The 27,335-nt window shown below is 40.7% G+C and overlaps 1 protein-coding gene across 2 annotated transcripts; it reads left to right on the top strand.

The window, feature by feature from the left end:
* Positions 1–17,066: 17,066 nt before the first annotated feature.
* On the top strand, positions 17,067–27,329 carry caprin1a (cell cycle associated protein 1a). Of its 2 annotated transcripts, none has more exons than XM_030764791.1 (19): positions 17,067–17,158; positions 18,252–18,413; positions 19,284–19,346; positions 19,473–19,559; positions 19,748–19,986; positions 20,221–20,303; positions 21,495–21,638; positions 21,715–21,767; positions 21,970–22,056; positions 22,239–22,421; positions 22,518–22,608; positions 22,801–22,853; positions 22,979–23,086; positions 23,240–23,383; positions 23,743–23,896; positions 24,018–24,218; positions 24,375–24,481; positions 24,736–24,796; positions 26,232–27,329. In XM_030764791.1, the coding sequence occupies exons 2-19, from the start codon at positions 18,252–18,254 to the stop codon at positions 26,294–26,296; spliced, it is 2,085 nt and encodes a 694-aa protein (XP_030620651.1). In that variant the 5' UTR covers positions 17,067–17,158; the 3' UTR covers positions 26,297–27,329. The 2 variants fall into 2 exon arrangements, with proteins under 2 accessions (XP_030620651.1, XP_030620650.1); XM_030764790.1 differs by having other exon boundaries at positions 22,236–22,421.
* The last annotated feature ends 6 nt before the right edge of the window (positions 27,330–27,335 follow it).

Raw genomic sequence — 27,335 nt, 5'->3', positions numbered from 1 at the left:
TGTCCGCATGCATTTATAATTCAAACATGTTCAGTCATATGAACTTTTTGCTGCATAATGATAAGCCTAATACTGTGGTGATGTTTGTTTGGAAGACTTCTTTTTAAATGGTCTCCAACTCTGCTCAGTCATCTGTCCAAAGAGACAGCTTCTCTGCCAAACTATAAAATCTTAAAGTTTATAATAGTAAGTTGTATACCCTACTGGAGACTCGTTTTCTTCAAATGGCCTTTAAGGACCTGGAATTTCACACCAACTCAGAGAAAACAATTAACTAGAGCCTCTGCATGACATGTTTTATTGTGTCTTCAAATGTTTTTATAGTGTACTGCTGATTTGTAGGGCACTCATTCAGATGAACCAGTCAAGACTTTGTGCATTAGCTCAACCAAGAGTAAATCCTCACACAGTTTCTCAGTTTGGCTAGTGTCAGTGCACCTTTGCTGGTCTAATCTGAGCTCTGAGGACCCTTCAGAACATAGTGCTGCATCATGGATCCAACAGCTCCAAGGAAATATTACTCAGAGAAAAAGAGGAGAAAAGAAGGAAATGGGGTCTGGCATGTTGACTCAGGGGAAAATCCCCTGGGACCCCTTTATGGACAGCTATTAAAGTTTAATTGCTTGCCTGTCTGAGAAGTTATCTGAGTTCTCACAGGGTAAATAGCTTGGCTACTGAGGTGAGGCAGCCACTGACAGAGGCCCAGTCAGTCGACTTGAAAGCTTGGGGTTGTGATGACAGGGCTGGTGACACAACACTTGTCCGTAAAAGGTGGAGTAGGTCGACCAGAAACTCAAGTGATTCTGCATAACATGACAGAGAGCAATTACCAGTAAAATTTTGTCAGGGAACACTGTGGACAATAAGTCCCAGAATTTCCATGGCCTGCCCAATTTCCCATTCCCTCACAGGAAAAATAGAGTATCTGAGCTTTGTACCAAGACCATTTGCATAATTTACTTTGATGGGTGGATATTAGCCTCCATCCCGCTCTCTTTTGTAAGATTACAAAGAGGCTATTTCCAGCGCAATGCAGACTACCAGGAGAAGACTATCAAAGGAACAGAACAGGCTTTCAAGTCAGGACACTTCGATTGTGTTACAGATTGGTTCCAGGTGAGGCGGCTTTGGGAAGCTCAGCAAGAGGAAAATTGCCCCGCATGAAGTGCCGGCAAAAGGCTTCATGGTTGGGATGGCTTTCCGGAATTTCAAAACTACTCATGTTTGGCTGGATTTTAAGGGATGAAGGCAGGGCCTCAAAAATCTTGTTGTGATGTTTGTCTTCATATTAAAAGCTAAGCAAACATGAGGGAATAGAACCAAAAGCTTGCTAAGTAGCCCATTATTTTTGAGATGATTTCAAACAGATATTTTTCCAGACCTACTCTTTTGTTTTCTCCAGGTTTGGCATCCTCTTAATTCCATGAAAATGCTTTTGGCAACTTCCAACCTAACAGTGCCAACTGCTCAGCGAGTATCTTAGTACTGATGAACACTATACTGCAGTATTTTCTCCAGTGAATTCAACACCCTTTTATCTTTTATCAGTCAAGTCCAATTTTTTTAACCTCAGGTCTGGCGTTTATTTTTGAAGATATTCTAATTATCTCAAATGAAGGGAACAAATCAACATCCCTAAACTAATAATTTCTTTGTTTTATTTGTATTATTTGATTGTCAAGTGTGTGGATAACACAAGAGAAGGGTGGGGAGACTATTTAATACTCTTAAGTGCAATAGTTTATGATCAAAGCCTCTCTTTGATACATGTATCTTTTCAGAGATATAATGTTGCCATGTCAACTTGGCCTTAGTTATAATTTTTAGACTTTCAGCATGATATAAATCAACAGTAATGCTGATTGGTGGTCATCTTTTTTTCAATAGATTTGGACTGGGCTTGCCAGGTTTCAAAGCCAAGTTCTCATTCACAGTTAAACATATATTAAAGCAGTCATCAGCGGGAAGGAGGCTACCTACTTTTTCACAGCTTACTGCACATTGTGTCATGGTGATATAAAGCAGGCTTGGTGTGAAACCATTTATCACTCAAAAACTGTGTTGAGTCCAAAGAGGGTCATGACACACACTGCCAGTGCCAGCACTCAACCAAAGACAGATTAACTCTGTCACAAACTGCCTCAAATACACTTGTCTGAACATAAATCTCCTGTTTTAGATCACTTTTGAAAACCTGAATGTAAGTCATCCTCTACTTAAACAAATGTCTAGAAAACACTCCTTATGAGTCTTAAGGCTTTTAGCTACATAAAGATTCTATTTATTAACAAATCACATAAGATGAGTTAGAATAGTTACAATCCTGAGCAGGGAAGTGTGGCATGATTATTGATGTGGAGAAAATGTATCTTGCAATGGTTCACCAATTTTCCCCTGATTTAGTTTACACAAAGAGGAAAGATTGTTTCCACCTTCACTGAAGGCCAAGCAGCAGACTACAGTGGATCCAGCAGGCCTGAGTGCAAACTACAAACACTCCGCCCTCCACAGAGGCCACACAGAGCAAATAAGCTGTTATTCCTCTGTTGTTTTGAAGGATTGGAGAGGGATTCATTCTGTAATGAAAAGAAAATAGAGAGGATGTTCCCATGACGGATATGGTAAAGCAAATGGAGCTGGGCCACACCGCTGGCACTGAGTTCACACCTCTGGTCCTAGACCTACCCCTTCTCCCCCACCTCACCCTCACTGACTCACCCTTTCCCAACAACCTGATCTGGCCCAAAGGCTCATGCAATCACTTCCTGAACTGACTTTGTTTGCATGTTCTAATCACTGCTTCAACCTTGCTTGTCTTTGTTTGTATTGCAGAACAAGCAGCAAACACTGGATACCACAAAGCAATACAGTACATTGTTAAATGATGTGGGTTTTTTTTTTTGAATGTGATGTAAAAGGATATGTGACTAATTAAGACATCCCATGCGGTGCTACCTTCAACATGAACTGAGCGGTCATTCACTCTCATCAGAAACTCAAGCCATGAGCTTAAGGACAAAGTAGTTTCTAGAAAAGATAAATGCAAAGTTTACCAGAATACACTTTTCTGAAAAGTAAACAAAACGACACTATGTCAGGACATAAGTTCAGTCTTATATCACCTCTACAACTGGTCTGCATCTCTCTGGTAGAATTCTGTTCTTCCTCTTTGAGTTTTGCTGTGATTATAATGTGCCAGGTTAGAGCAGACGTGAATCAAAGCTGGTATGTGCATGCTAGTATACGTGCATGAGACATGTTCGTGTGTGTGGATGTGCACACTTTTTATGTTTGAGAAGTTTGGGCTTAGTTTACCCTTAAGCTGGCCCACACGTCAGAGGACTGCAGTGGGAATCAAAACCAGAAGAGGGTAGGAAGTGAACTGTTTACGCTCCTCTCAGGTCCTCTCTTCATTTTCAAAGGAAAAAAAAAACCCTCGTAGTGTATGGGCAAGCCAATGCTTACCCTGCAGAGAGCCCTTCCCTCAGGCCGTGCTGTATGGAGCCATGTTTAAAATCGTAAGCCCGACTTTCACCTGCCTTAGGATTCCCAACGGAATCCCTCTCAGCTCTGCTTTTCAGTTTGGTTCTTAGAGCAGGCCGTGACCAGGAAAAACTATGAGCGATAATTGTTTTGACTTTAAATTAAGGATATTTGCATTTGTAAAGTACTAACATTGTTTCATTAAGGTAAAGGGAACAGTATTGCTCATAAAGTGTACTTGCATTAAAATTTCCTTTCCTGTAATCCTTATTATACATTTCTCATGGCATAATAATACCTATTATTCAAATGCCTTTTTTTCCTTTAATTTTATTTTTCATCTTAAATGCTCCTAATTATGTTTACAATGCAGCATGTATAATGTTTTGTCTGTAAATCAAGAATATGCAAGTGAGTGAATGAGTGTGATTGTATTCTGAAGTTTTGCTATCCAGACATGATTAGTTGTTTGTTGGTGCTTGGGTCATCATCATTACTGGATGACACATGCCTTATTTTTCTCTATAGAAATAGATTTTATTTTTTATCTGAATTATCAGCTCCAGGTAATGGAAATGTTAAAGCCAAATGACTTTTTTTTTTATCTCCAGCCTTTATAGTAACAACTAAAGACAAATCTGAATATCAGTATATTTAAGATGTTTATATAGCCATTATAAGGCATTCTTGTTAACCATATTGTACTATGTGCCATCAAACAAATACTTTTTAAATTAAACGCTGGGACTGTTCAGATCTGGGGGAAAACACATCAGTTCTATTCAGCTCCATTATGCCTGGTTTGCTGATAAAGCAGAAGTAATAAACACTGAAGTTTCCTTTGAGGGTGAAATAAAATGGGTTGAAATTGCTCTGAAATGCCTTGTTTTCCCCTTTCACCTGATATAACACAACGACTCAATGAATGCACGGTCACAGAAGCACCACCAGCTCTCTAACTAGCCCATAACAACATAATAGAGCAGCAGACGTTTGATGTTGCGCCACAAACACACACAAATGCACACATAAAAGTTCATCTGCCATACACACAACTTGCACACATTGACAGTAACACCACACTCTTACACACAGCCAACGCAGTGCTTGGGAAAGCACTGCACAAAGTACTGTGCTACACCACACATTACTACAAAAACTGATTGTTTTGAGAATATGAGCAACATGATGTGTTTTTCACATGGGCTTAGAGGTAGACACATCTGAAGACAATTCTGTGTTTCTGTGTTGTCCTGTGTCTGGTCAGGACATGTCTTTTGAGACTGTGTATTGTGTTCAGTGTGATTCACGGAGGTTTGACAGTATCTAAACCATACTGCTGCAGTGAGACAAGTTTTTGCCCATGAACTTGATCTGGCAGCTGACTCCAGATCATCATAGAGCCACAGACTGTCGGCCCATGTGTCCGTCAATGTCTCACTCCTGAAACCATCTTAACCCATCCAAGAACAGCAGAGAAGAGGAGTACACTATCATCTCTCATCAGGCCGGACAAAGCCAGGTAGTGAGAGCAAGAGCTTGTATGATTTACAGAGCTAAATAACAGTAAACTTCATTTATCTACAGCTGTTTCTGTTATTGATATCTTTGAGGAGATGACAGATTCCAGATCCTGGTGGGCCAAATATTTTTTTACTCAGACAGCACAATGACAGAATGTGGGCCTCTGCTGGAGTCATGGCAGGCCATACACTGGTGACAGTTTCCAGTCTCCTGCGTGGTTGTCTTGCCACATGCCTAGTCACAAGCCAAACATACACGTCATTTGGCGGTTGGGAGTCTTTTCATTGATCATAATAAGGATCTTTTTTGAGCTCCCAAATAGTATGTTAATGGACCCTGTTACTCTGTGACTCTATTGTCCATTTCGCCAAATCAGGAGTTTATTATATTTTAGAGTATTTTTTTTATTCTGTGATATGTCTTAATCTCCCACTAATTCTTTCAATTCCTCTATCCTTTTCTGTCTTGAAGTAAAACTAAACACTAAAATGTGCAAGTTTCTTGAGGCACGGGCATATGAACTGTTTGCCCCTTTGGTCAATGGAGTAATTTCTACAGAATCTCACCAAACAAAAGCCTCTCTGCTAAGTACTTCTTTTTCCTGCCATATAGTTTTCCTGAAAACAGACAATTTTTCCAAGGTTCGCTTACTGAGAGACATTGGAATTTTGGCAGCTTTCATTTTGACATAACAGGCTAACGGGCCGTTACCATTGGCAGGAATGAGGAGACAACCAAACATGTTTCTAGTTTAACTTGTTTGGATGGAATGTCCATTTCTGTTATCTGTTGATCAGTTTTGTTTTGTTTCTTCAATATGGATAGATTTCACCCTAGGTAACAGTGGAAGCCTAAAACCTCTATAAAGTCTAAATACAAACATGGACATGTAGTGCAAGCATCCTCTCTCCAAGTTTGGGTTTAGATTTCCATCTGAGCTGATTTCCATCTGAATTCAGAGTAAACATGACAGACTCCATCTGTTTCTATGTAGAAGCGGGAAAGAGTTTGATGAAATCCTTAAATGTTTTAAAGAGATGTCCTGTTACAACTCTTTTGTCTTATCCTGTCCTTTCCAGTACTGATCCTCCTGACTGGCTGCTCTTTAGATTCTGTTTGAAATATTTCTGTGTGGCCTTGGTTTTCCTTTGGCAATAACATTTATTCAACCATAGAACAACCTTTTCAAGCAAACCTGAGTGATTTCTTATGATATGTTTCTCTGACGTCCAACTTTAAGAATCATTTACTCACTCTTACATACATGCCCTCAGACGTGTGTGTGTGTGTGTGTGTGTGGCTTGTGTCTTTGTATCTGTGTGTATGTATATGTGTGACTGTGTGCAAATGTACACGTGCCTGTAAGCATACAAGCATCTTTGTTTTCAGGGTAAGCTGACAGCCTGGTTTGGATCTTGCTAGGTTAGCATTGGAGTATAGTGACCTCTTTGGATAATTTCAGTTGAAAAGTGAGAATGGGATCCAGCAGCTCCATAAGCCTGTTCACTCTGAAGCCAGTGAGCCATTCATGTCTGCAACACATCTCTAGTTAAACATGATCTACTCAGGAGACGCGTAGGACTCTTATGTTTCCCCATTGACTCCTTCCATGCTTTGATCATCTAAAAACAGACTATATCATTTATAGCTTTAATTCCCATGGCTGAGAGCTCTTTCACTACACAGTTTTTCACTTTGCTTATTTAACTATCTTCAATGTCTCGTGTTTTGGATTTTCCCCCCTCTTTCAACATTATTATGTTCCAGATATGTGCGGCTCTCCCTATGTAAAGAAGAGCACAGCTTGAATGTGCAGAGTCAAATCTTCATTTTTGGTATAAATCTGCAGCAAGGATGCATTTTAAGGCCCTTTATACATAACAGTCAGGTCAGGTACAGTAGGAAAAAATAATCCTCTCTCCATATGGGGATGATTTTACAAGAGAAAAAGAGTTATGGCTTAAAACATATGTAAAAGATATTGACACATCACAGATCAAAACTGAGCACTAGCTTTTATGTTGGAGCTGCATTACAGGATGGTTTTTTGGTGGTGTTGTCCATCTGTGAAAGGCCCATTTCTCAGTTTAAAGACACAACACACAGAGAGGAACATTTATCCACTCATTTCATCACCAACAACAAATTTATGAATGCACAATCATACAATCTATCTGTTTGATGCCTATAGCGGGAGGATTTTTTTTTCCATTTCAACCTCAGTGGTTCTCCTGGATAATTTTGAAGACAATTAATATTTTCACCCTAAAAATAGGAACCCAGTCCGAAAAAAGGTTATAATTATGACCAACGTTTGAATGTAAACTCTCAGCTCAAGAGCTGTCTCCTAAAGCTGGACATCTGTGAGGTTCCTGGTTGGGGGGCAGGCATCCTAGGATTTCTCAGAATGCCCTCTTTGCCTCATTCTATTTGACTGAAGCCCGTAAGCCTAAGGTTTCATGCTGCGAGATAAGATCAGTTTGTGTGGATTCTTTACGTGAGCCAATATGGGTCAGCACAGAGTAGACGCAATAATATACCATGTCTGAACAGCAAGTGTCTCAAAGCCCAAACTACAGGCTGTCACGAAAGACTAGACTGGCAACATAGGTCAAAGGTTTCACTTGCCCATAAAGACATATTGTTTGTCTATTTTTATCAAGTCCTCAAAACTTGCTAAAGAAAATCGAGAGTCAGATTTCACTGAAACATTTTCCCAGTCTTTTTTTTTTTTTTTTTGCAGGAATTTGGAAGATCTTATTGTGCATTAATTGTCCAGTAATAGTAGGTTCTTCATGTCTTTGCCTTTCTATTCTTGTATTACCATCAGGTGCCAACATTGCTTTTTGTGGCTCTCAGCCCACTCAGCCTCACAGAGAGAGGAGTCTGCTTTCTGTCAGGGATTCTGCTCTGCTTTTGTGCAGTCCCACAAGCTTAAAATGCAGTAGACTGCTTGAAAAGCAATAGACCAATTGTGGTTGAGAGGAGAAGGAGAGAGACAGAGCGAGAGCGAGAGAGAGAGAGAGAAAGAGAGAGAGAGAGAGAGAGAGAGAGAGAGAGAGAGAAAGAGAAAGAGAGAGATGGGGGGGGGGGTCATGAACAAGGTGTATACATGTATACACACACACATGCATGCACACAGCAATTCCATGGTGCACAGTAGCTAACAGGTAAACAATTTGGAGTACACAGCAATGGCATTTTGATTCTTACTGTTCTTTAGAAATTTAATGATGATTTCATTGACAACATGTCTTATTTAGAGATAGACAACCTCTTCCATTTTGCTGCAGATATCATGCAAAGTCAAAGGTCAAAGCAATTTTGGGTCTTTTATTTCACCCACTTTAGATTTATGGCGTATGTAGCCCATGTTATATAAATGTCTTTTTGTGACAACAAATGTAGTCACACTCTTCATGCTGAGTGATACCTAGATCACAGGTCAATTGTACAAATGTGCACCACTTAAAAAAAATAACACATTTTTAAGGAGTGTGGTATGTCAAATGTGGTCTTACTGTCAACCACAAAGAGAGAGCTAGTGTCACAGGGGTTTTCACTATGTGTTATATAGTAAAATGTTCTTTTTCAATATTTATAATTCTACATTTACTGTGAGTGGAGAGTATTCTCTCTGCGGCTTTTTAATGAAGGGTTCAGAACACATGGGGAATCATTTTTTTTAAGTCGTGTTCACTTGGTTAAATTCTTCTGGCATACCTTGGCTATTTTTACAGCAGTTTTAAAGAATCAGAGAATTTTGTAGCCCTGTGTATACCATGATCTGCAGCACATACTGTGATCCTATATCTGAATGAGATCATTAAAATGATCAAATTATGTTATTTTTAACTGCATATGTGCACTACACCTTGAGATGTAGTCACTGAAGTTAACATGCTGTAAATCATAAATATAAGCAAATCCCTTTATTAATTGTAAATTAGATTTATAACATATATCAGACATCAGATGAGAGAGAACTTGTTGGCATGATTTAAGTCAACCCATGATGTTGCACAGATGAGATCTGAGTGAGGACACCCAGGGGGTGTTACCCAGAATTGGTGTGAATAAGGACAATAAACTGACCCAAGTTTGAGTGGTGCTGAGGAGACTCCTAACTCAGGGCAGCTGGTGAGCAGACTTGCAGTCTCATCCCTCGCTCTCAGATGTGCAACAGCTAATGCCTCCTGTCTCTCTCTTCCCTTATGGGAAAAGGAATATTTTTCTCTTTGATTTCAGCCTTGGCACCAAAAACAGTTCTTCTCTCCATGTGGGTACACATCCTGATGGAGGAGAGAAAACTGAGAGAGAGAGGGGGGAGGGAGAGAGAGAGAGAGAGAGAGAGAGAGAGAGTGTGTGTGTGTGTGTGTGTGTGTGGGAGAGTGAGTGAGAGAGAGAGAGAGAGAGAGAGAGAGAGAGGGATATGCAGCAAGATAGAGAGAGTGAGAGGCAGTATGTGTAGAGGCCAACCCCAGTCTGGTCTCTTCCTGCATATGTATGGGTGTGTACCCTGATGGATGTCTGTGATAATTACCAGTGCTGATTATCTTGCCCCCTCATGGCTGAACACTATTTCATCCAAAGCAACATCACTTACGTACACACACCCACACACACACCTCCAGCAGCAGCAGACAGTGTGGGGGACAGCAAGCTATGAGACTGTCATAGAACAGTATAGTCTACTAGACTGCGTGAGGATGGGTCTGTTTTGTTATGACTGGCCAGTGGTTTGTACTAGGCACTTCTCTGAATTTCAGGTTAAATTCCTAGGCTTCTTTGAAATCTCTTGAGACATAATTTATAGTGCCATACAAATTGTTCTTTAAGAACAAATTAGATTATAGGATGGTTATTATACTGAGTTATTGATGTTGTTAACTGATTTAAATATAAACATGAACAATGTGATCTGTCCCCTTTGTGAGCTTTTGTACATGTCTGTACCTCTATGTGTGTTCATTTGGAGACTGATTAGCCTGAAAAAAGAATAAAAAAAAAATTATGCTCAGTCTTCTCTATCATTGAAAAGCTAGATAAACAAACAAACAAACATTGAAAAAGGACCATAGTGAACGGAACATAGTCTGGTTCAGGGGTCAGAGCCTGCAGAATTGAGATTACAGCGATGTTTGCAGATATGTAGATAGATATAGATTATTAGAGGGTCAAAAGCAGGTAGAGTAGTTTGTTTACATCTCGGCGACGTGAAAAGAAAAACAGAGGAGAGGGAAAGGACCAAAAGATATAGGGACACTGTGAGAGAGAGAGAGGGAGAGCTTGAGAAACAGAAGTGAATCGGAGGAGCAGCTGGCAAATTCCAGCGCTGGTCTGCTGTGCAGCGGGAGTGGGGCTAAGCTGAAGTGTTTGTGGGGCCCCTGTGGTTTTTCAACCAATAAATCTACTGCACGTCTTTAATACGGTCAGAATGTGCATGCAGAGGAGTGCTGAAGGATGTATGGCCATTACTCAGCGGCTCACATCTGAGAGAGGAGCCGCAGTGGCGCTGTAAACTCCCTCTTCAGACTGAGAGCAGGCACTTGCAGAATTGTAGAGGTGTGAAAAGGAATGGATCTCTGGAGGACTGATAAGCTCCATTCTCCCACAGTCAGCTTGAGCTTTCATCCAAACAGTTCTGACTGGTGGTATCGTCTGAGTGCCCTCTTATTCAAGTGGCAGGAAACAAGAGGACAAAAACAGCCCTAAGATGCCCACTGTCATGCACTACTTCTCACCTTGGTCCTTGTATTGAGTGTGTCTTCATGATGGATATTCATCCTCAGGTTTCAGCCTCTCTTTATGTGTACTTCTAGATCTTTTTTTTGTTTTTGTGTCTCTGTCCGCTTTAGTTATTTGATTCATATACTCTTTTTATTCCACTTTATCAGCTTCTTTGACTGACTATGTATGTTTGTGAAAAGTTCAGTGTTTAAATCCTTCTTGTCTATCTTGATCTGCTGTTTTGGACCAAGTTATGAAAGAGAAGTCAGCGCCATCTTCTGTTTTATAAGTGCATTTATTTAATGTTGCCATTTACCAAAGATCTATTCCTCAAAGGTGCTCTGCAGATCACTATGAGCCATCCACTTGTTGTCACTCCGGTGACACATGTTTGTCTGTGTGTGTGTGTGTGCGTGTGTGTGTGTGTGTGTGTGTGTGTGTGTGTGCGCGTGCGTGTGTGTGTGTTTATGTCAGTAGTGGTTGGCTATTCGCTGGTGTCGGAACAGCCTATCACCATCATCTAATGAGCCAAATGTTGCAGTGATTTAGGCCTCCTTGTTATGTTAAGTTGAGCAGAACACGAATCTAAGGGATTAAAAACACACACCCTCATGTGGTTTAACAGAGATTTCTATTCTGTTTTTACCATGGCTGCTAAGATAAAACCAGAGTCGTTCACAAGTCATTTTATGCAATTCCAAATCTAACCTCAACTATCTTATTTGTGTAATTGCCTAATTTATGTGTGTAAATCATTGCACCCACAAATAATTATCTTTACTTGTCAGTAACAGTTTGTAAATTAATATGAAACAGTTCACAAGTATTGCAGAAATATTTGCTGAAATAGTTGTTTCACTCTTGTATACGGTCTCTTGAGTTCAAAATCACTGTTCCAAGTCTCAAATCTGTTTTTGTCAGCTGAGGGGCATTTGTAAAATCTAAACACAAATTATAGCTCATGAGGCATTCGCAACATTCATCGTGTAGAGGGTTTGTGTGTCGGGTGTGGAGCTCTGCAAGGGATCAGCACAAGGTCCCTAATGTCCTCCGTACGCGATCCCTAAACTGATTTTTTGCGGAGTACCTCGCAGATGCAGACGCCACAAGGATAATGATTGGCTACCGATGAGGAGGCAGAAGTGTCGTTGTTAAACAGAGACTGGCAAACAATTTGAAGTTGGCAATTTAGTAATTGATTTTTTTTTTATCTCTTTCAATTATCTGTAAGGCATTCACATTGCCTTACGATGCAATGCAATTATGCGCGTGCGCAAACGCCGTGGATGCCTCGAGGATTATATTTTGCATGAGTAAAGGTGTATTCTGCATATACGAAGCTTTCTACATGCTAATATTTTTTTAAACCTCGTATATTTCCATATGTTAACATATTCGTTCACATTCATTTTTGTTAGTTGTCGCCAAATAAAATTGCTTTGAGACCACATATATGAATGATCACGAAAAGCTCTACACTGAAGTGAAAAGTTACTTTTCAACTGCTTCATGGAAGTCATTGCAGTAAAGAGATACAGTGCACAAACGGAAGAAAAAAGAGTTCATTAATTTTTTCTGGTAGCATGATCAATAATGCATCGACAATATGCTGCCTGACTATATATTTAAATACTGATAACAATTGTGCGTGAGTCACCAATCTAGCGTCCAAGTCAGCTGAAGACAAGTCCGAGTCGAGTTTAGGTTTAACTGGGACTTCTAACTCGTCTGTCCATCTGTGATGAAAACAGTTCTCATATGAGTTCACAAAGCTCAAATTATTTCAGTGGATCGCATTTGATAATGCTTTCATTTCTCCTCCTTCACGTTTAGTCCATGGAGTTGCCTAGTTTTTCATGTGAGGAAAGTGTGCCCTATTGAACACTGAGATACGCTTGCCTGCAAAGGTGGGTAATGTGGGAATCACGCTGACTTGTATTTAAAGCCCCTCTTTATCGATAAATATGGACCAATGTAGGGTATAACTGTAGGACATTGTAGTAACTGTGGTGCATACAAAGAAACTGAAAATCCACTATGCTTGGACACCTGATAGAGCTCTCACTGCGGACTAAAGCCTTCATGAATCATCACTTTGAGGTCTTCACACTGTACAAATGTATGTTACTGTTAATGTTATTTTCTCTGTCTCCCCTCTCACATGTGGAGAATGAAGCAAACATTTTGGACACTGTGCTGATTAGACTCATAACTCCCTCCGTCTGGGACTTTGCTTCTGGCTCAAGCTCAGAGACATCTCCATATGTCCCCATGTCATCTGCAGATTTGTGAACCATCATCAAGTCTTATAAGGGAGACACTGAATTGGAGTTGCTTCATCAAGTTAAGTGCACATTTCTTTTGGTCCCTTTTCATTCCAGCTCTCACTTTTCTAATGCATTTTGCTTAGAGACTAGCAGTATCTCTCTCTTATGTGGTTGCAATCCTTTCACAACTCAAACGCGTACCATTTGTGTGTGCCTGTTAGTCCCATTCCTTCTACTCGCGATTACGACAGAAAAAAATCTTTTCTGGGACCTCACACGCAAACATAAAACATGGAAGCCATGGATATAATTATCTCTCTCAGCAGTATTCTTGTGGAGAAAGGAGAGCTCCTCTGGCCGGCATGAGGAAAGAGAAGCTTTCCCTTCTGTGAGGAGAAAAGAGGTGTTGTGCGGGTGGGATGCTTAAAACCTGCCCAAGATCATACAGTAGTTCTTGTGACAGATAGTCAGTAGGTAATAGGCGAAGGCTTGAGTTTGTTGCACTGATATTTGAACAGTGAGACACACTCAGTCCTCACAAGTACCGGTTCCCCAAAGGTCATGTGGAACGTTTGCAATAAACAATGTGTTACATTTTATAAAAGCATAAATACTCTAAGCTGATATGTGTCGATCGGTTACAAACTTGCTCATCTTCATCATTCTCACTGACACTTTATGTGCTTTCTTCATCATTCAAAGTGTATACTTTATCCATAAATAACAGAAATTGTCAGTGCAGCTAGATAATCCCACGCACAGTTTCTCATATCTCAAGCCATTTATTCCAGAGATGAGGCAGTAAGAAGAGCAGTGCCAAACCAGTCTATAAAGAATAACAAACAAATAAATTACTCAGATAGAGAGGCGACATTTGTCTATTCAGTTTGTCGACAATGGAATCATCAATAGCTACTTGGATGTCTTTTGTAAACTGTCTGGAAAGTGATCAGTAACAAGTTAATAGTATTCCTTCCTTTCTGTACCTGTGGATGTTGCCAGTGTCTTAAAGATGTGCTTAACCATCTGATGTGCTGATTGAAACACTTTGAGCTGAATTTGAAAAGTGAATATATATATTTCAGAAATACTGTGAGAGCATTAGAGCAGCCAGTTGAGAGGCATCAGACAAACCACCCACTCTATTTTGGCAGAATTTCAACTGGAGCTGCTGAGGAACAGATGGGCTGAATTATTCACTAGAAAAATGATCTGTTGCTAATATATGTAGTACATTCAAAATGAGAACATGTGTGAGAGGGTTTATTTGTTTAATATTTGGGTGCCACCGTGATAAGCTATAAAGGTAGAGAAGTTTACAATTGTTCTATGAGTAGCTCGCATCAAGATAAGGTTTCACTAGTACTGTGACATTGGATTTTAAATGCACATGATGTAAGCTTGACAAATGAACCCAAATAGTCTCAGTTTTGACACTTTACATTTGACTGCAAGAACCATCCACCGGCATCTGCAAACAGTGTCACGCAACGCCATTACCCACATCTCTAGACGCATTCACACTTATGAAACAGTATGTGAAATAAAGTGCATAACTAATCAGTTGCCCACAAACACTATGATAATATTACGTAAAGAAGACATCGAGAATGACAGCAAATCACAACATATAACACGCAGCAGCAACATCAATAATAAAAGAAAATCATCCTTGTAAATTTTTGAAATAGCTTGATCCTAGGTACCATGAACTGTTTACACTGGCAAAGTTAATTCACCACAGTATTGTATGTTATTATGTCTCAGACTTGTACATAAAGAGTTATGCGTGTGTGGCCCTAGTCCATCTTATGTCTGTATCATTGCGATGTCATAATTTCTTTGGAGCCAGAAGAAGTGACCGTGAAGGGTGTGCAGCCCCACAGGGGTTGGGTGAAAAGGGATTATGGTTGATGGCATATAGAAGCAATCTCATTGAACAGATGAATCAAGGATCTGTGAGAGATGTTTTTGAGAAAATGAGAGCCCACTTGAAAGCCTTCTGTCAATCCCCCAGAACTTTTATAAAAAGCATACATGCACCTTATGTGCACATGAATGCGTGCGTGTGTGCATGGGTGGCTATGCCACTCTATGTCATTTTTCTCCTGTCACTGAAAATAAATTCCTCGCTCCTCAGGCAAAGTCTTGTCTTTACCACTCTACTCTGTGGTGAGACTAAACTATGTTAAATGGTAGGGCAGATTAAGTTTGCGGCTAAGAGAAATACTGACATCAAAGGGTGTTTCCATGATTTTCCTTCTACATTTTCATGGAAAATATTTAGTATTACTCCTACTGCTTTATTATAAATATGGAAATCATAATGTTAAAGATAATAATTTAGATATATCCTATATACCACAGGGTTGGAAACTGTTGTGGTGCAGTGTAAGTGCCTACATATGCTTGACAACATTGAGGCTTTGTAAGATATCACAGTCAGAGACTGCTGCCCCAATGAGGAGAACAGATATAAGGTGAAGCACATATTTAGGCAACAGAATCACTGATATTTTTTGATAATCTGTCAGAGTTTTCACTTAGCCAAGACATGAATGTGCATTTACAAAAACCTGCAGCTGCATCTGGAACTGCAAAAACTGATACTCTTCTGACCTCTTGTGGAGAAAAAAAATGATGCTACATCCTCTAGAATGCTAAAATTGCTGTGTCCTTTGTGTGTGACAGAGAGCGCTACAGGATGTGTTTCTGTCAGTAGCTATTAGAATTTATAAGACATCCACTGTTCCAGGAGAGGGTTATCACCAGGTTTGGGTTATGACCTTTCCTTTAGGTCAATAACGTGAGGATTTGCTCTACTGGCCTTTTGATGGACTGTTGAAATGTTCTATCACTTTGCAGTACTTACCTCACCGTGACAGCTTACTATGCATCTTATCTGTCTATTTCCTCTGCAGCTTTATTTGTCTGGGATCAATGAAGTACTAATTTATCTATTTAACTACCGAACCCAGTGCTGCTGTGTGGCTGAATAGGACCTCTGGTAGACTGATGGACCCTGAATTGAAGCTCTGGAGTTACAAGGGAGCCAAGAAGAGCCAATTCAATTATTAAAACTGGTTTCGATGGGAAATTTTCTAACACTTCAGAAATGCTCACAAATTTTTATGTGATAATAGCAACGCTATTGCTCAACTTGTGCTGATAGTAGGGACTGCTGGCTGTAATGGGTTTCATTCATCACCTATTTACGCACTGCTGAGAAATATGCTAGTTTTGTCTCACCAAATACATTCAACAGTATTAGGCTACAGCCATAGTAGGCAATGAACAATTGAGACATGTAATAAACATGTGTACTGCACCTTAATCATTAATCAGTCAGAAGGTAATGATCAGTAAGATGTTTAACTGCAAAAACAGGAGTGAGCATTTCAGAGATTACACCTATAAATATACATGTAAAGACATTCTCTTCCAGCACATCCAAATGAGATGGATTTATCCATGAAAGCATCTTGATCTTTCCTACATTTTTTCTGTTTAACACTGTATCCTCTTGGTGTCTTTTGTTAGTTTGTTTGTTTTTGTTGTTAAACAAGCTATTTGCCAAACTTAACTTGAACATAAAGCAGACATACACAATAACCACTGTCTGAGAGACATTCAGCTCCAGACCTTCCAAATGATGACACTTCAGTCATATTACATCACCATGATTAGCCTGCAATTTAAAAAAGTACAAACATTTATATTCATTATTATACTTGAACATATTTATACATTCCACATTACTTCAAATCTTTAAAATGTTTTTGTGTTTGTTTATTTAGTGTTTTCTCAGTGTCGGTTTGAATGACACTGTTTAAATTCGTTGTTTTTATTATCATTTTCGTTCGCTCAATGATGTCAAAGTGAGATTTGCTTGAATCAAAAGACTTAGGGAAAGTTTTGATGTTACGCTACACTTGGTATGACGTCTATCCGTCGCGAGTCTCCCGAGATGAACTCAGGCAGTATAAGGACACCCAAAAGGGCCTTTTCAGCCATATAAATTACCAGTTCTCGGTTCGCGAGTTTGCAGTTGCCGGGGAGGCCAACAGGCTTAAGCATTAAGAATATTAATAAATATCATTCTGAAGAAATCCGTTGAGCAAAAATACTTCTGTCTTTCGTTACTGAGAACGAAGGTAAGGGGATCCGTGTAAGATAAAACTAGAGCAGGGGAATCGGAGAAGCACCTCCTTGTCTCTTGGCCAAGTTCACAATAGCTACAGTAGATAGAATTGTGGTCTAATTCGCTAGCAGATAGCTTAGCTAGGTTGTTATATCTAGCGTGTTACGCTAGATGTTTCTTGGTATGCCTGTATTTATACATTCATCGGTAGATTAACTTGCCGTGAATGAATTCTATCAGCAAGATATCGATGCTGGCCGTCATTATTCACAGTCCTATTCTCTGTTAGACTGAAGTAAGGTAAGTAGGCAAACAGGCTACTTAATGCTAACACAAAGTCTTAGTAATGTAGCTTAGCTGACTGGCTAACGTTTAGCTGTGTAGCTAAACAAGAAGAAAAGAGGATGACTAGGTTTAACGTTATTTACATGCAACTGAAAAATCTTATGCTAGAACAGCCTGTAATTCCCGGGATCTTTCAGGTTTGACTCGCACCATGGCATACACTGTATTTTTCACAGTATGTACCATTATAATGGATGCAGTGAGAATAGTTGGGGTTAGAGACACCCTATAGAATACATGAATCATTGGACAATCTGGCGTGTATTTCGTAAAAGAGGATTTGGGCTATCTGTTTATGAAGGACGGAGGGGTAATGCTATGATAGAGATGGCTGATCCCGGAAGAATATGAGTGAGCAGCCCACTGGCTGTTTAACCCACATTTTCTCACTTTTCAGCACCGGCTTTGTCCTTTTCATGAGAGAGAGAGAGAGAGAGAGAGAGAGAGAGAGAGGAGGGGGGGTGTCATCATTCTGAGACATGCACTAGCCGGATGCATTTTGGTAGTCATTTTAGCTTAAATCTCTCAGTGACTGGGCAAGTCCTTTTGTAGCACTGTTGTATAATTAATGGACGCGGTCGGTGCAGAGCTCTCGGCAGTCTTTAAGCAGAGAGTGGGATCATTGTGACTTTTTTCCAGCTGCTGCGGAATCACTCTGCTTCTTGTAAAGAGGCCGTAGCGTTCCTCGAAAAGACCCAAATCTTCCGGTCAGACAATGCACACGGTGCTTACTCACAGAAATGTACCGGTGTGTTCCACAGATGCCCGCAGCAACAATAGGGAACAGTGCAGTCCAGCCCTCCAGTCCGGAACTGGGTTGTGCTCAAACCTCGATGAGCCAGTCACCAGGGGTCCAGTGTGAGGCCCTGAAGCAAGTCCTCAGTGTTCTCGACAAAAAGGTTCGCAACATGGAAAAGAAGAAGGTAACTGCTTTATCATGCCTCACAGATATAAAAAAAATGCCTACACATAAGTAAATGGGTATCTGCTATAAAAAAAGTGATTTATTTATTGACTAAATCAAGTCATGTCCTCAAACATTTGATAATTAACTTTAGCATAAGCAACTTGTACATTATGTAGTAGACTTATCAGGATTTGATTACATTATTGAAACTGACGAGACAGTAGTGAAATTATCATGACCTGTGTCCATGTATATATTATTATTATTTTTTACTTTTAATTTTGACCTTGCTAAATAATTAGCCATGAAATGTTTAAACTGATACATTAGTTTGCTCTACTTTGAATTAAGACAGCGTTTATAACATAGCTATGAGCTATTGGAGGAAAGAATGGACTATGCCTTTTAGCTGATAATTCATATTGTATTGCTGTGGGCAGGTTAATGGCATTATTTGTAACCATAAAATTCAGTTCCCATTTTGTTATTTTGTTTTGAAGACCACATGACATGTATGGAAGGCTAGGTTGAAGATTTACGCATACCTATGTTATGCTGTGTTGTTTCTCATCTTGGAAGGTTTTTCGTTGAAAATGAAATTTGAGCTCTCTCTCTGATGTCTTATTATGAACATTTGAGTATCTTTAAATCAGTAACCTGCTTGGAGAGAAACTGGTTGTTCAGGATGTCTCTAGTACAGATTGTAAAACTTGAACATATTTAATATTTCAGGCATTTACATTACATTAAAACATATGTTTCTGTTTCAGTGCCTCTTTTTTGTTGTTGTTTATTTTAAGTTTTTAACTGGCATGTAAATATTCTGCATGGTCTAAACCTCCCTTTTGTTCCCTATTGTCATTATCATCTGTCATTCCTCTTTCAGAGCAAGTTGGATGACTACCAGACCAGGAAAAACAAAGGAGAGAGGCTCAACCAAGATCAGCTGGTGTGTACCGTCACATTTGAGTTTATTGCTGCTGTATTTTAATGTTCAAATTGTATTTGTCCAATTCTTTTTGTCAATGTGTTTATTTCTGTCTTCCTTTTTTTTTGTTTTTTTTTTTTTAAATAGGAAGCTCTGTCTAAATCTCAGGAGGTAGCACATAACCTGGAGTTTGCTCGGGAGTTGCAGAAAGGTTTCCTGACTTTGAACCTTGAAGTAGGTCTATTTTTTTTGAGGATCCAGTGAGCCCCAAGAGTGATGGACTCTTAGCATGGTGTTTCATTTTCTGCTGCCAGTCCCACTGATATCTTCCTTCACCTTTGACTTTTGCTCGGGGACTGTATTAGGGCCCTGAGTGCGGTAGGTTATCGATGACCCTTCTTGTCTTCTTTTTGCACGTACAGGTCCAGAAAGCTGTGAAGAAGAGTGCAAGGCGAGAGCAGCTGAAGCGGGAGGAGGCAGAGCGAAAGCGGCTAAAGTCGGTGCTAGAGATGCAGTTCATGCTGGACCAGCTGGGAGAGGAGAATGTGAGGCAGGAGCTGAGCCAGGCCAGCGGGGACTCTCCTTTACTCACAGAGAGAGATCTGGCTGCACTAGATGACTTCTACAAGCTGGTTGGGCCTGAAAGGGATGTAAACATTAGGTTAGTGTCGCTCATCAAACTGCTTGTAAATACAGCTACAAATCTACCCTTCTGTTCAGATTCTGAGCTCCTGAGTTGTATTCATTCTTTGCTTGTCAGTATTCTGGTCTGATACCTTTTGATTATTTTGGTAGCGTGTTTTAATAACATTTGATGACCCACCTTTTCATAACATTGGAAATCTTGGTTTCAGTTGTTCAGAGTTGATATTTGTTTCGCTGAATTGCCTTTCAGATTGACTGAGCAGTTTGAGGAGGCATCAGTGCACTTGTGGGAGCTGCTGGAAGGAAGGGATAAAGCTGTGGCAGGAACCACATGTAGGTGCATTGAATTCATTTAATAAGTAATGACAGCGTATCAATTATGTCATCTGCACCATGAATATATGTTTATGTATTGTGTCTTCAAGATCCTTTGGAACCTTTTGAGTTGGATTAAAAGAATTTCTCTGAAATAGGCCATCCATCATTGGTCCTGTCTGCCAGGGAATATGGTTGCTGGCTATGTTGAGCACTGCTCTTGGCTACCAGAGGCTGAGCAGCTTTACCTGAGTCAGCAGCTGGGCAGTCTGCCTGTGTCCTGTTCAGCACCTCTCTGTAAGGGCAGCAGTGATGGACAGTGCCAGCCAGTACACAGCCACACTCTGTTTTTCCCTAACTACCGAGTCCACCACTAACATTCTAGAAACATCAACAACACACACGAGTCAGTAATAGAGTGCCAATATCTATGGTTTAGCCCTAGCAGTTATGTTTTTAACCCACTGCTGCAGGCAATCGCTCAAAACTATGGTTTTCTGCTTTGTCACGCAACTAGCTGTCCTCCTTTAAATCGAGCAGAATGTGGACTGTTTGAGAGAATTATCATCTAGTGTGAACAAGAGGGCAGTACTAAAGCTCAGTGAAGCTGAAAAATACATCTGTTTTACATCGAAGTTAAATGCATGTAAGAGAGGTCATCGAAAGTAGCTTAGCTATCGCGTTAGTTCATGACAATGTGTGTTTCTGATTCCAATGCAATGCACTACTAACTAACAGAAAATTGAAAGCTAACAGTCCATTTAAAACTGCAGCTTCAGCAAAAATATTTCAAAAGCACACACAAATGTTGCCAGAAAATTCTGCTACTAGTTAGCTAACTTTAAAAAAAGGACAGTTTTCCAGTTCTCATCGAAGCACCCGAGTTTTCGTGTCAAATATCTGATTTTTAAACCCTGCTTCTGAGGGTTTAATCTCCACAATGCTGGTACTTGAGCCATAACATTGAGTATTACTGATCCATCATCTATAATTAGTACTTGACTGTAAAGGGAAAGTTGATGGTACTGTGAAAGGGAAAGCTTCTATGAAGAGCATTTTTAAATCTTAGATGAAGTCCATGAAGACCTGTGAAGTTTTCCCACTTACTGAAAGGAGATGTGTCAGACCTTTTTATTCTTTGCCTTTTCTGACCTTGTCTTTAAAAACAAATAATTACCATTAAGCCTTCCAACTCCCATCTCTCTGCAGACAAAGCACTTAAGGAGACCCTGGACAAGATGCTACAGAGTGGATACTTTGATCGAATGCCGCTTCATCAGAATGGAGTTTGTGAAGAGGAGCAGCCTGCTGTCACTGAGTTACCAGAGAGTGAAGAACACCCTAGTGAGCCAGGTAAATGTGATTTATCTCAGAATAGACACCACAGTTGTCATGAGGATCAGGTTTCATTTTGCATGTCTCTCCACAGAAGGGTCTGCCACTCAAGAATACACAGACACACTTGAAGTTGAGGCAACAGAGGTGAGATTTTATACTACAGATTTCTCCTCTCAGTTGTGTTTTTATTTTTTTTTCCCCTGAATAGCGGTGTAATATTTGATGTTTTAGACCCTGCCTTTGGAAATATTGAGATCATGTATATTACAGCTACTTTGTAGGTGTATAACTTCCATTATCTCTAATTATGGCCTGCCAGTGCCTAAAATGTCACTTTTCTTTGTAGTTTGTAAACAGACAGTTCATTCCAGAAGCTACCTACAGCAGTAACGACAGGGAACATGTAGGAGAGTGGAACAGTGCTGGGTCTGAGGTAGGTTTCTGGATCCCTGCCTTTCATTCACTTAGACAGCTAAAAACTGAATCACAGTTACTGCACGCCAGTTGGTGTCTGGATTTAGTTCCATTTCTAGACTCATGAGGTGCTAGCTTCATGGAGCAGAGCCCTAAACATTGGTGTAATGGGCCATTTCTAAACTGATGTTCTGTCAGCAGGTGGTCAGCTCCCTCCAGCAGCAGCAGCAGCAGCAGCAGCAGCAGCAGCCTCATGCAGCGCTAAGCCCAGCCCTTGTCAGCTCTGAAAATGTCCTCGCTGCTCCTGCTGCTGACCCTGTGGTCAGGAAACAAGCGGTCCAGGACCTCATGGCTCAGATGCAGGGCACTTACAACTTCATGCAGGTGGGTTTTACAGCCTGATTCCCTTGCGGTTTCTCCATGGCTTCCTTATATTCATGTGTGTTTGTGTCTCTACGTGTGTGTGTGTGTGTACTGCAGGACTCTATGTTGGAGTTTGATGGAGCACCTATAGACCCAGCCATTGTGTCGGCACAGCCCATGAAGCCAGCTCAGATGGTTTGTGCCCCAGGTACACTCTGCTTTAGCCGCCACACCCACCTCAACCCTCCACTGGAAGTCAGGGATTACACCTTATATCTGAATTTGAGTACTTACATCATTTATCAGATAGTTATGACACTGTCATTTACATGACCAAACTTTATAGTATTATTTCAGGATGTCATTTAAATGCTGGGTTTTTTTTTTGTTGTTCATGCAGAACCCAGACTCTCCCAGCACAGCACAGTTCCTGTACAACCTGAACCAACGCAGGTAAGCGCCTTTGTTTCAGAGTATGAAAGATGCTTATCTAGGAGGGAAGAGATCTGCCCGAATGTGGCTAGCTTTGGTTAGCTCCCTAATGTCTCACGGGGTTTACTCTCTTCATGCTATCCCAGGTGTCCATGGTCTCTCCTCCACCTGAGGCTTACTCATCACCCGCCCTCTATCAGACCTCCCACAACCCTGACCTCCGCCCTCAGTCAGACGCCATCAGCCCCCATCAGGTGCGCAGATACAAATTTGTTAGTTCGCACACAGTATGTTGTGTCCGTGCGATTGCTAAGATGTGTTTGCGCATGCCGGTGAGTTCTTCATTACAGCCCGGAGCAATAGATAGCGTGGCCGATGTGTGTTCATCCCTCCCCCTTCCTGCCTAGGTCTCATTGCCCCTGTCATCTGAGCAGCCCCCCGCCTCCTCCTCCCTACCCTCTGCCACCCAACCACAAGTCTTTCAGCCAGTCTCCAAACCCCTACACAGCGGCATCAACGTCAATGCAGCGCCATTCCAGTCAATGCAAGCGGTAGGCCTCATCCTTTTAGCCCAAGTCCCTCCTTCTCAAGCCCTCTCATACTGTTTGCTCTTTTATTGTTTATTAAACGCCATCAGCTCTTATTTTCGAGAGCTTTTTCATTAGCATACAGATTATCATCTGTAAACTCTTTAACTACTGCCTGAATTGAGCATTGCTGTGATTAGCCAGATGCTCAGGTCAAGGGCAGATGTCCTGTTTTCTATTTCAAGTCAAGGTAATGACTGGTTATGAACTCTGCGGTCCATGACTGCATGTCTCTCAGGAAATGGTGGCACCATGTTGCGTGCTGTTATGTTTACTTCACAGTCAAATTAAAACAGCCTCTTTCTCTCCCCTGTCTTTCCCAGGTGTTCAATCTAAACGCCCCAGTTCCCCCATCCGGTGAGATGGACTCACAGAAGTTGTCTAACCAGTATCAGAGCAGCTACAGTCAAGGCTTCAGTGCCCAGTCTGCTCACTCAGTGGAGCAGCAGGAGATGCAGCAGGAGCCTCTGGAATCTGGTAAGGAAGTGTTTACATTGGGACCAGTATTTATTATGCCTCTTTAGCCTTACCTGAGCCTTGTGCCTGTTTTTTCAGATGAGCTGAAAGCTAAACAGTTTTGTTTTTCTGTGGTTCCTAGTAGTTGGATCCTTCCACTCCCAAGATCAAGGCATTACTTCTGCTGGCCATCAGACCATGTCGCAGCAACCCACAGGGCAGGGCGCCGGCTTTGGCAGACCTGGACAGTCTTTCTATAACAACAGAGCCATGCCCCGTGCTGGCCCAAGGAATGCCCGTGGGGCCCTTAATGGTTACCGTGGACCTTCTAATGGTTTCAGAGGTCTGTTCAAACGCTCCTCTTATCTGCATTGTTTCTTCTGAATAATCCTGGTTTTAATATTTGGGGAATGTGTTGCTGTACAGAACATAGAAATATCACAACCTAATCAGTCAAGCTGCTTAAACTCCACATGCTCATGATGTGCTGTTCTTTTAGGAGGATATGATGGGTATCGCCCTGCTTTCCCAAATGCTCCAAACACTGGTTATGGGCAAACCCAGTTCAGTGCTCCAAGGGATTATTCCAGTAGCAGCTACCAGCGGGTAATCTTTCATTTAAAAGGTTTTAAAGATCTCGGCTATGACCTCAGTCTTGATTTCTGCCTTTGTTTTTATCGTAACACGGGATCTGGCTCCGTTTTGAGTACATGCTAAGTCCAGTCTTGCTAAAAACCGCTGCATATTTTGAGGCACTATAATGTATGTACATAGGAGCAGAGAACAGGTTTTCTAACAGCCGTTGTCACAGGTGTACTGTATGTCAGTGTGTGTTAATATGGCTTGATCTATGTCCACAGGAGGGTTTTCAGCAGAACTTCAAACGTGGAGCCGCCCAGGGACCTCGAGGTTGCTCTCGAGGTAATGCTCAAGCGATGCGTTCCTAAAAGCCTTTAGGACTGCTCTATTAAACATTTAACATTCTGTTACTGAGAATGTCTTTGGCCTGCCCCAGTTTTTTATACTTTGTTTTTCCTTAGTGATACTTTATTTTCTAGCTTACTGCTCCAAGTAAGGCTGCTTTGATATATCTAATATACTAATATTTTAATGGGACACACACAGAGCTGAAATAGTCAGTGTTGTGATTTTTTTCAGCAAATCTATGTTTAAAATGAATAGCTATTCCTGTAAACTTGAAAGATTTTCATTAATTTATTTTTTGTATAAAATAAAATGCAAAAAAAATCCTTGCCACTGTCAGACCAGTCCATGGGTGTGTTCCGTTTTTTTTGTTTGTTTGTTTTTGTTTTTTTTTTCCCCGCTCCTTTTTTGCCCTCAGTTCTTTCCAATGTATTAGGTCCTAAAAGTATTATTATTATTATTATTATTTTTTTTATCCATTTACGAGAACCTCCCTGCAGTCCTGCTCTTTGTATGCTGACGTCGCTCCTTGAGAGAATGTTTCAATAAAGATGTGTTGCATTACCTGCTTGTCTGCTGCCCGTTTCTTTTTGCTCTCCATGTTCTCTTGCTCTCCAGTCCAAGTCCTCTGCCTCTTTCTGTCAGTTCCCTCAGGGCACTGAATGATTAGTTGGCTTTGCTATCAGTTTCCCTTTCAGGAGATGGGTGGGTGTATTGGCCAGCTTAGCTTAGCTGTCATTCTCCTGAGGCTTTGCAGAAAAGCAGCCTATCCGCTTTTGTGCCTGCCATTATTTCTATGTCCTGCTTGCAGCAACGGCGTGAAGGTGTCCCTGTTATAATTTAAGGCCTTGAAAGTTGGCTGTCATAACATTTTTGAAATTTGCTCTTTATCTCAAAATAGATTCTCTCATACAGTTTTCTTTAAACGCCTTGATAACAGATGCATCTCCTTTTAGCTATGTCTGGGCCAAGACAGAATCCTTGCTTGGCCTTGCCAACAGCCACATGTGATGGCAAGTGACAACAGAGATGCCTATAAGCTATGAAACTTAAAAGTAGCACATGAATTCTGGGTAAAGCTGTGTTACAACCTGTGCACATGTTTGCAGTTCTTTCACTGTCCGTATTGCTGTGTGATGTGCTTTACCATTGTTAAAAAAACAACCCTTGCAAACTTACTCTTTACAGTTTAATGCACTTTTCTGATAAGCACATGCAAATAATATGTGGACAGGTTTGTATTCACTATAAATAATATCATATGAATGAAAGATTCCCCTGTAGTTCGCCAGATTGAAACGTGGTTGGTTGTGTGGTAAGTGTAAAGTTGGACACAACCTTAAAAGGTGACATGCAGTATGGTTAATGGTATATGGTCGTCGACATTGCAGTAATGAGGTTTATGGATTTAACATGTGTTTCTGGCTTTCAGGACGAGGGGGACTGTTCAGAGGTAGCCGAGGGATGGTCCCACTGGCAGCACAACAGACCAGTTAACCCATGAACAACCTCTCTCATATCTGCGTCAGCCCTGGGACCTCCGGACTCCAGCTGTGCTACTCCAATCCATGCGTTGTCCTTCCAGACCTGATGTGGTCTCAGTGTTGGTTGAGTAAGGACCTAATCAGTGATTATGGGGATAAACATTGAAAATGAAGCCTTTCCTCTCCCAGACTTGCATTCTCTCTTCTAGAGCTTTCAATCAATCATATGTAATGTAGCCTTAAACTGACCAAACAGGAACATTTGTGCCTTTGCGTATGTACTGTTAATTTTGGATTGGACTGGCAGGATTTGACTGAAGGGTGGATATAGGTGGATATGACTGAAGACCAAAGGCTCCCTGGTTTGTTCACAATGTCTAGTCAATGTGAAGGATATAAGTACTGTACTGTGTCATGTATGATTTCTTTTCTTTTCTTTTTTTTTTTGGTTTGTCCAAATGGTTTACTGCAAATGCATGGTTTACTGTATGTGTAATCAAAATTGCTAAGAATCATTTCTTTGAATAACTGGCTTGGCTGCTAAATACTGCAGATTAATAAATACCTCATTTGAGGAATGATGGATGTACAGTTAGCTGCCGTCATAATGGACTGAACACGGTGGAGACTTGGTATGACTGTCAGCCAAGATTTACCACTGAATGTGACTGGTTCCAGAGTTCTCAAATCTAACAGACATGTTTGTGTACGGCATCCAAACATATATTAGCGAAAAGCTGTGTTTATCTGAATAGCATACTGAATAAATAACTTGAATGTTGCGTCTTCTTGGCCCAAATTAAGTTTTTGTGAAGTGTAGACAGTCTAAGAAAACAGTTCAGTAATATGCACATCTCATGCGCCACTGGAAAATAGCCACTGAATGCTAGTGTACAGAGTCAATGCTATATATTTTACTAAACAGGTAAATCTTAGGATTGTGATTGTATTTTGTCATTTGGCCAGGGGATCAGTATGAAGCTAGTGAATAATATCCACTTTATTCAAAGGCTGTGTACATCTGTGAACAATTGAGTATCTCTTGATTTTTG

This window comes from Chanos chanos, chromosome 2, assembly GCF_902362185.1.
Source record: "Chanos chanos chromosome 2, fChaCha1.1, whole genome shotgun sequence".
NCBI classification, from domain to species: domain Eukaryota; kingdom Metazoa; phylum Chordata; class Actinopteri; order Gonorynchiformes; family Chanidae; genus Chanos; species Chanos chanos.
Note: the sequence above shows the minus strand (reverse complement) of the source record. Positions and strands in the feature narration are given on the sequence as shown.